Genomic DNA, 10,189 nt, shown 5'->3' on the forward strand with positions numbered 1-10,189 from the left:
GGGTAATTCAGTCCCAGCCATTAATTCTCTCATCACGTCCACCTGAATTCCAGCTCCATTTTCAATTCCATTTTAAGAGTGTATTCCCAAGCCGGTCTTGATTCCAGTGCAGTTATGCAATCTGACAGGGGAAAATAGCAATATCTAGCAGCAATTCTGAATTTTTTTGTAGTTTTATCCTATTTTAACCCAGAAACACTTGACAGCCAAATGTGAATCCATGAATTGTACAGTACAATATACTGGCCGTGTTTCAGCTAGAGGCTACTGATGCAGTTGAGCCAAAACAATGTAAATGATGGTGGTACACTGGGGTTAAATGGAAACAGTCACTCCCTTTCCAGTCACACCAGTTCAGCTCTGTCAGCTGCTCAGAACTCTCAGTTCTGTTAGAGCTGTCATTTCCTCTCTGCAATCAGGATTGATCACAGTGTTTGGATTCCTTACAGAACTGGCCCTGCTTTGGCTGGTTTTGGTGTGGTTTTGGTCTGGTATTGGCACAGTTCTGGCGTGGTTGTGGGAGGCGGAGACAGCTTGCCTGCCAGACTCCCCTGTCATCGGGAGTCACGGCTGGCGTCGTGACTGACCTGCCATGTGCCCGGCCTGTGAATGTCCCCCCCACCCCCACGGGCAGGCGGCCATTGCGCTGACGGTGCAGCACCTCCTTGACGTGACCAAGCCTGCTTTCGCCATCCCGGGCCTCTCGCCGCGGGAGTGCGAGGGCCAATCTGTAGCCTCTTTAGTGCGTGCCGTTGTCCCTTTGTTTTTAATCCGCAGACTTGAAAGCAGGTTCTTTCTCTCCCTCTCTCTCCCTCTCTTTCTTTCTCTCTCTCTCTCTCTCTCTCTCTCTCTCTCTCTCTTTCCCTCCCTGTTTTGTTTCACCAAACCACCTCCCTCCCCCTCCCCACCCCCACAGGGGCCCCAAGCCACTTACTCACCGGCTGGCATTGTTCTAACGTATCGTGGCGCGGATAAATCCTTTGTCTCCCAGCACGGCGAACGGCTGGCGGAGGCCGAGGGGGCCGCGCGATTTCCATAAGCGCCTACGCCTCTCCATCACAATTAGGACTGATCTGGCAAGCCGCCCTTGACCCCGGGGCCCGTCTCTTTATTCCCCTCCTCTCGCCCAGGGGTCCCCAAGGCCCACCCCCCCCCCCCCCCACTCCCAGAAAGGAGAGGTCTCCGTTGAAGTGATTTTGTTAAGCATTTCATTACGTTTAATTGGTTTATCTATTCAGCTGACACTGATACCTTTTCAGAGCTGTGTTGTAATTGGGGGGAAAATGATTTGCCAATTAATTCTGGCCACATCTTGCACCGGCTCTGTTAACCGTCAAATGACTGTCTCCAGCACTGCCATCACTCTTACTCAGGTTCTCTCTCTCTCCCTCCCTCTCTCTGTCTCAGTATCTCTCTCACTCATACTCTGTCCCCCTCTCCCTCCTTCCCTCTCACACACATTCCTCACTCACACTTTCTTTTTGTTTTTCCTCTCTCTTTGTTTCTCTCTCTGTGTAATATATATTATATATAATATATGTATACACATCACTCACATTCTCTCTCTCTCTCTCTCTCTCACTCTCTCTCACTCTCTCTCCCTCTGTCTCATGTAATTTTCCACTCACATTCTCTCTTGCTCTCTCTCTCAGACCCTTGCAAAGACGAGAAGAACAAGCCGAAAGTGGGGTGCATGGTGGAAGTCCACTCCCGGCGGGCGCTGACCTTCGCCCCGCCGGAGTCGTGCCCGCGGGACAGCAAGCCGCTGTGCGCCAGCGATGGGCAGACCTACGACAGCGAGTGCTGGATGCAGCGGACCGCCCTGCAGAAGGGCGTGGAGCTGAGGCAGATACACCCGGGGCCGTGCAAGAAACAAGGTGAGCGGCACGGGCAAGGGCCCATCGCCGATCCCCTCCATAACCCTAAACAACAGTCACGTCACGGTCGGACCATCCGCGTTCGTGTTCGGACTGCTTCCAGTGAACACGACGCAGTGTGATGTAGGGTGTTGAACCGGTGCGCCCGGACAGTTAGTTTCCCTGGGGTTCATATCCCCAGCCGTTTCCGGGCAACATAATGGTGATGTCAGCCTGTGGCTGGGTACTCTGAGGAATAACAGTGGTTGGTACAGGAGCATTAAAAGGCAACTGGGGTCCTTTTGGGGTATTGAAACCTTAAACTTTGCTAGTTAACTCGTGCACATAACTGTTGACTGGCAGTAATATAAGATTGTTTGAAAAGCTAATACGTCTAATACGAACCCCCAGGAAAGTTTTTAGCTGATTGTGGCAAGTGCTACCAAGTTAATTGCACTTAGATCTGTAAATGCCTGCTACATCCAATGTAACCCTTCCCCGGGGGTGTCTTTCCTCACACCGCATGTAACATTTTTCTCACATGTAGTAATAAAATGCTCACTTTAGACTGAGTTCACTCATAACTGCTGAGCGTCTGAATGTCACAGCTGACTTTGAAACAACCTTCGCTCTTCTTCCCTTATCCTGGTGAAGTCGTGACCAGTGAAGATCCACACCTTGCTTGTATATACCGGACCCTTTCCCTCGGTCATAAAAGTGGCTGATTGCTTTTTTAGACAAAAATAAGGAAGGCAAAGAAGTCATATGCCTGTGCGATCCCAATCTCAAGAAATCCAATTTTTTCCTTGGGTGTGGTGCTGCTTTTTTATTGTCTTCTTATCTGCAGCCTTTAGCAGCGGCAGTGGTAAGGAAGCGTTTGCAAGCTCCTGCCAGAGTGGGCTCGTAAACTTGGGAGCGATCCTGGATGGGGCCCCCAGAACAGGGCGTTCATCTCTGGCGGTGGTGCGTGCATGCGTGCTTCGACTTTAACCCGATGGTGCTTCCAAAATATTACGAAATCATTATGTGATATGATCACACGTCCAACGAACGAACCTCTGACAGCAAGCCGCCGTTAGACATCATTAGACATGCGCAGGTCTCAATTCATTAAGTGCATCACAATTAGCTTCGACAAACCCAAGAGAGCGCCCAGCCCACGTCCCTGGGCAAGCACCGTGTCGCACCCTTAATGACTTAATTGATTAAGTAATCAGCACTTTAATTAATTTGGAGCGTCCTCGTTACGCGGGCGACCTGATTTAGCCGGGGCAGTGAATGCAGTGAAGCTTGCCGAGCTGCGTCCACCTCCGGCCGCCCGCCGAGTGCGCTCACAGTTCACCTCGCCGGCGATGCGGTCGGCAGGCTAACGACTCTGCGCCATGGCTGTCTGTTTGCTGTCCTGTTGCTGTTGTGCGTGTCCCCCATTGACCTCTCCCGTTTCTTCCCTTGCAGAGGAATGTTAGAGGAGGTTTCTGTTCGACACAGTGTACCTGGTCGACCGCCAGTTGGCTTTCTGAATCTCCTTTTGCTGTTGTGCCCCCCCCCCCCCCCCCCACCCCCCTTCTTCAGAGGAGCGTAGAGGGGGAGCGTAGGGGGAAGTGTATGTGGGACGTGGTGCGTCTGGTAAGCCGCCGAGTGGCCGTTTGATTGGCCTCTCGCTGTTGTGTGCCCCTTGCAGAGGAGTGTAAGGAGGAGTGCAGGTTCAACGCGGCGTGCCTGGTGGACGCGCTGGGCCCGCGCTGCTCCTGTGAGCCGCTGCAGTGCGACGGCACCTACAAGCCCCTGTGCGGCAAGGACGGGCGCACCTACAGCAACGACTGCCAGCGGCGCAAGGCCGAGTGCCAGGCCAAGGCCGCCATCCCCGTCAAACAGCAGGGCCCGTGCGGTGAGTCAGGGAGGGGGCGGGGTTGGGGGCGGGCGGGGCAGTGGGTGGGGCAGGGAATTGGGGGGAGTGTTTCCTCCTTTCAGGAGTCTGACCTCTGTCATGTCTGTCTCTGAAGTGTGTGTTCTGCGTGTCTCCTCTTGTCTATGTGTGCTTTGTGTATGTTTTGCTCTGTATGTGGGAGTGTGTCCTGGGTTTTTGATGCTGAAGAGGGGCTTATCAACAAGGTCTCTTGCGCGGTGCCCTGCCACCCATGCAAATGCGCCTCCATTCCTGCCATTTCCTACCATCGCATCAGCCACATCACATTCCGATGCCGTCTCTCCCTCACGGGCCCCTCCCCGCGACGCTCCCACCTCACCACCCCTCCGGCTCAGCGGTCTCCCCGTCTCTGTCCCCTGTGTCACTGCTGTCTCTAAAGGTGCTCTTCCTGTTTCAGCGTATCACTCTGTCTGTCTTTGTCCGTCTGGCGTCCGCTCAGGGGTGACGCAGGACCCGACACGTGTGGTGAGAGTACGACCTTTGACCAGGTGGTCATGTGACCATTTGAGTTTCCCAGTACCTGGAAGAGGGAGAAAAGTGTGCATATGGGATTCGAATGGGTGGGGTGAAAGAGGATCGAAGTGGACGTACAGAGATCACATCACACTGAGCATTTTTGGGGGTGGGGGGTTGACACGCCCCCCCCGCATTGGAGATGTCCACTCCTTTCTACAGCCGAGCAGCCTCTGTGCTCTGTTTCCCGCCTTTTGTCCACGGACCTGCTTGGAGAGGAAAGTAAAGCAACCGCAAGGATGAGGACATGGAGCTTCTTCTGAATGCCGTGCTTGACTGTCTGATGCCCCTCCCCCCCCGAAAACTTCCCTGCATGATGCCCAGCATGAGTCCGACTCTCCTCCCCACAACCTGCCTACCCTTTCCACCCCACTTCCCCAGAGTGCGCACACCTGTCCAAACCCCAACAGGCTCCTCCCCTTCTTTACCTTACCCCAGAGCGAGCACCCACTGCAGCCCTGTGAGAATCATCCTCGGTGGCAAAGTTGTTAAGGGGAGAAAATTGTACACCATTCGAGGGTGGTGACTAACTGCAGGGGTAACTAGGCTGTCACTGCCTCTCTGTTCTGGCAGAAGACTGGAAGGCCGGATCAGGGCGGCCACTGGAGCTGTCCTGTTTATCACTGTAACGCTCCTGTGGTTCCCTCTCAGAGGTAATGGCTTTGGCCCTGTATCGGCGTTAGCCTCATTAGCATTGTTTCCCACTCCTTTCAGAGACGCATAAATTATCCCTTAAAATAGGTGCTTATTTGTCTTGCTTTACTTCATCATTTTGGACTTTGCTGAATGTTTTCGGTCCTTCAGAATTCAGCCAGTGGCAAGTTCCTGTCTGGTTTTTTTTCCCTCCTTTTCAAATAAATGTATTTGCATTTATGTATTCGACGAGCGGCTCGCATAACACCTCTTGGTTTTAATTAAACATCAAACGCTGCGTGCGAAGGCTTGCCAGGGCTGTTTGTTCTGCTGTGGGGTGGTGGCGGTGGGGTGGAGGGGGGGGGGGGGGGGTTGTTGGAGCACATCCGCTATATTCACGGAGGAAGTTTCTGGCCATCTGCATGTGGCTTGATGTTTAATTACAGAGTATGACCCCCCCCTCACCACCTTCCCCGTGCCCTATCACAAACACCCTCTGGATGTCTGCTGTCCTAGCCTCGTCAGGAGAGCGCTGACCTGAGCAGGTTTTTCAGGCTGGATGCCTTAGAACGCAAAGTGAGGTGTCATGATGGCTGCTGTTCCTTCCACGGCAGGAGGTGGTGACCACCCCTCTCCCGTTTCCCCAGTGCGCTGAGACACAGCTAGCTGTGCGGACAGCTCAAAGTCACCTCCGAACGTTTTGACAAATTCTGGGTCGTTCCAGATTTCAGCTGACATTCACAGTAGGCCTTGACATAAAGCGCTCAATTTGACACAGGCAAGGCGGATATTTAGACACTTGGTGGGCTCCTCCTGTTGAATGTCGGTTGAACCGTCATTTCAAACGGGCAGGCGTGCAGGAATCATTCCATAGCACATCCGTGACAAAAAGTGGCCATCCAAACGCACTGCCGGGTGGAATAATGACAGTGCAAGTGCAGATAGCACTGGGTCAGTGATTACTGTGTAAAGTCCTGCGGCTGGTGACCCAAAGTCAGCAGCCGAATGCATTTAAGGCTTCGAAACAACAAAAAAAGCAATCCCCCGATGAAGGGACACCTCCCTGCCAGACGGCCCAGCGGGAGTCTAAAGCAAGACGGCTCCCCTCCTCTGAAGGTCCGGATCACCGCAGTCACCCGAAATAATGGAGCGATCGGCGTGCCGCTCTCTGATTCGCTGGCAGCACGCACAGGTTCGTTAATGAAAGCCGGTGCTGCCGTGTCCCCACGGGGAGCGGGGTTGAGATTCTCAGAGGGTGGCGGGGGGGTTAGGTGTGGCGGCCTGAAGGGCTTTCACTGTGAAATAGTGCCTGAGCCAGAGCTCCTGAGCCAGGCTGAAGCAGTACAGTGGGGAGGTAGTAGTAATAATAACAATAATAATAATAATAATAATAATAATAATAATAATATAATAATACAGTTCTGTTTGAATTGATCCACTCCAGTCCATAGCATATAATATTTCCCTCATATAAAATCATTTATATTCCAGTGTATGAAATGATTATAGCCCCAAGTGCAAATACAGGCAAATAAGCACCAACATCAATAACAGGAATGGCTGTTTATTTCAATAATGAAACAATTTCTGCATAATCATACTGTGTTGGCATCCAAATGAAGGCACATTACAATCACTGAAAGGTAATGAGTTGGAGGGCCTTCTCCCATGTCAGTGGAAATTAATTATTAGGTTTGTTTTTTGCTTTGATTATTATTATTGACCAACACAATCCCTTCAGCCTTGATTTGTCAAAGTAAGCTCAAAATGACCTTTGTTGGGTTTTTGCAGCTATGGTGCTGCCAATAGCAGGGGCGTCTGTGGGAATTTCCGAGGTGGGGTTGGGGGGGGGGGCATTTTGGTGGCAGGACGAGGCCCTCCTGCTTATCAAAGACAGCTCATGCATCGATGAGGCCTGCACCTACGACGGAGGCCCGGCCTGCCGACTGTCTGACCTTTGACCCTGGCCCCCCTCCTCTCGCCTCCACCGTTTGCTGTTCATTTTTATTGTTCGTTTAATCTGTTTTCTGTATTCCTGGCATCGCGTAAGGGAAAAGTGCGGTTTTTGTGTAATGAAGACGGTGGGTGCCTCAGGAGACGCTGGCGGCTTGTCCGGATAGGCATTAATCTGTAACACGAGACTGGTGGAAACAGGAACGTTCTCCCAGCGATTCCTCGCACCAGGGCTGTCCTGGAGAAAGGAATATCTCCTTTGAGGGTTTTTCTAATTACATTTACATTTACATTTATTCATTTGCCGGTCGCTCTCATCCAGAGCGTTGAACAGGGTCACCTACTGAATTCATTATTCACCACATAATGAGTTTCATCAGGAAAGCTCTGAACCTTCACGACATTATCTGCCTTTATGACACCGTGACATTATTTTTATCTAATGATCTTAAAAAGACGAGCGATATGCCGGAGACGTCTTGCAAAATTGATATTGTACACATAGTAAGATGCATTTAATGATAATGTTTCATTATGCGAAGTTAAAGGTTTAATGGAGCGGCCGTCTTAAACGAGCTCGTCGTAGTGCTTCCGCGAAATGAGTCAAAGGTGTGCAGTCGTAAAGTGGCAAATGTAAATTAAAAGCCAGCGCAGTGCTGTTCGGAGGCTCCGGTTAGTTATCAACTAAACAAACTCAATCAAGGAAGCCAAGTGTCTGCGTGACTAATTCAATGAAAGTGAGCAAACAGCATAATGATGAGGACATAGGCACGGTCAGAGAGGAGCTAAGTGTACACACCAACGCAGAGCCATTGTTCTGCGGTAACAGTCAGATAAATCAAACAGACTCAGTCAAACAGAAAAAAAAAATCAGCAGTGTGCATGCCTAATTCAATGGCACTGAAAGAGGCAATTACAGAAGTCTCTTCAACTAATTCTGTGCAGTGTTTTCTTCAGTGCCTCTTCACTGTTTTCTTTATTCAGAACACAAAGCACTCAAGACTTCAGTTGTCTGTCGGAAGATAAGCTATAGTTGTCATATAAGCCCTCATTTGATAAAAAGGGATGGATTCACGTATTGGCACTTTGGTATCTTACAAGATAGCTAACTAGATGTCTGGATGGTGAACGTAGCGTGAAAATGGAGGTAATGAAGGTGTTGGGAGTGAACCCCTTTTCCTCTTTCAATGCAAGACACCTCAAGCCGCAGCACAGATCACTAATCTAGGGGGAGGACTTGAAATTCATGTCATCTATTCAATGTTTTACCTTTCTTTCTCTCCCTCTCTTCTACTTATGCACGGTCTGTTCTTTTCCCTGAGGATGTGTTTTGCTGATGGTCCTGTCCATTTCTGGATGGAGTGCCTCCAGAACTAACAGCAGACATGATTGGCTTGGTGTAGCTCTGATTGGTTAAATTGCTGTCTGACACGTGTCCTGTCCTGACCTTACTCCCTCCCCTTGTGAGTGGGGTCTGACTGAGGCAGTCCTCTCTTATGTGCTAGTCAGTTCCTCTATCACTCATGCTTTCAGTCTCAACACAGAGGCCTTGATTTTCAACCTGACAGTCACGACCTACATATGTGTTTCTGTGGCGACATGGAGGAACATTTACAGCTTTACCAACAGCATTGCTAGTATGAGCTCACATTTTAACATTTTAAAACAGTACTCAATGTTTGTCCTTTTAGATCATTCTCTAAATTGCTCTATGGCAGAGAGCAGGATGCCTCATCCCTGCTCCAGGAGGGCCGTGATAACACCAAAACCCCTGAAACAAATGATTCCAGTGCTGAATTACGTTGGCAACCAAGCCGGGAGGTCCCAAAGTTCTCGTCCAATCGGAACTGAACAGATGGAGGCCAAACACGGCACGGTTATGAAATCCCCTCCCTGGGCGCAGAGGCCCGGCGAAATCTCCTAAAGTGAAAGGTGTGCACGCCGAACCCCTTGACAGGCTTCACACACCCCCATCCCAGCTGCACCGGAGGCCCGGCGCCGTCCGTGCGCCGCCAAAAACAAAAAAACAACTGGAGCTGTCAGGGATTGTAGTCCCCCAAGGGGGGGGAGTATTTTGCAAATTTAGATCTAATTAAACCGCAGGAAGGAGACATGGCGCGGCAGTCTGACGGAGCAGCGCCGATCCTCAGCTCTTCGGTGAGGCTCAGGCGCTGACGGCTGTGAAACGCCGCTGACAGAGGGGGCCGACGGTGCGCCTGTCTGTCTGACATGTGGGAGCTATTTGCGTCCCGCGACGGGCATCGCTGCTTTGGGAGGGGCAGCCTCTCTCCCCTGCCGCCTCGTCACAGTTGTCGCTAAAACAACGCGCTGAGGTCCTGCAGAGCAGACAAGAGGACTTGCCTCCACCCCACCCACCCCGACTCCCCTACCTCCCCCTTACTCCCGCAGTCTCAGCCTCGGTCCCTCGGTCACTGAGAATTCTTTTTTTTTTTTTTGCTGTTTCTGATTTCTCATGCATACACGCTCAGTTTCTCGGGAGGGACCCTGAAGCAATTAACGACGCTCTGTTGCTCTGCTCTGACGGTACTTCGTGTTTTCCTCCATCTCTTGCAGCCGCATCTTGGAGCGGTGTTCAGCTTGTCTGGTGGCCTTGTGTTCTTACACCACCGAAGAGACTTTAGGGCATTGATTTTTTTTCATCATCTCTCACCGCATTAAAAAACTTGTATTCCTTCCTGTAAGAATCAGTCACTCTCACTTGCCAAAGAGAGCAAGCCCTCACAGAACTTTTAAGAAGGCCTAATCATAGCTGCTCAGGAGATTATTTCTCCTTTGTCATTCCCTAAATGAAAAAAATCCTGTGGAAAAAAAATTGATAGAGAGAGAATGTTTTTTTTTTCCAGAATGCTTTCATCTGTTTGTTCAGAAAACGACAAGGGGGGGGGGGGGCTCGGGAATTATCAGCGACAGCAGTTTTGTTTTGGGAGAAGGGGCGAGGAGGGATTAGGGTCACCAAATCCCCCCTGAGGGCTGGGACGCTCACACCTAGGTCCCTCACGGCAGTTTGACCGGTGGACTGGTTTGCATTCGACACGCCAGCAAGGGAAAGGATCAGTGGGGGTAAAGTAGTCTTTGAAGCTTTATGAAATTAGGCACAGTTCCGCCGTTTATCTCCCTTCCGCCGGCCCCCGAATCTCGCGGCCCGCTTTCGCCTTATCCCCTCACCGCGAAGATCGATAGCCTCGTCCCGCGGCCCTGATCCGAGACGTTCCCGTCACGGAGCCGAGATCCGCTGTGCCTCGCGCCGAGCGTCTTCAAAAACACAGCTTCCAGCACAGCGATGCAC

The 10,189-nt window shown here is 51.2% G+C and overlaps 1 protein-coding gene across 5 annotated transcripts in view; it reads left to right on the forward strand.

Moving 5' to 3' along the window:
* The window catches only part of LOC118779923 (agrin-like), a 125,672-nt gene that overhangs the window by 53,493 nt on the left and 61,990 nt on the right, over nt 1-10,189 (forward strand). For all 5 annotated transcript variants that reach the window (XM_036532257.1, XM_036532259.1, XM_036532258.1 and 2 more), the window contains exons 5-6: nt 1,653-1,877; nt 3,538-3,744. In XM_036532257.1, the coding sequence (XP_036388150.1) occupies nt 1,653-1,877; nt 3,538-3,744 (432 nt within the window). The remainder of the gene's footprint in view (nt 1-1,652; nt 1,878-3,537; nt 3,745-10,189) is intronic.

Source organism: Megalops cyprinoides, chromosome 6 (assembly GCF_013368585.1).
Source record: "Megalops cyprinoides isolate fMegCyp1 chromosome 6, fMegCyp1.pri, whole genome shotgun sequence".
In the NCBI taxonomy this organism is placed as follows: Eukaryota; Metazoa; Chordata; class Actinopteri; order Elopiformes; family Megalopidae; genus Megalops; species Megalops cyprinoides.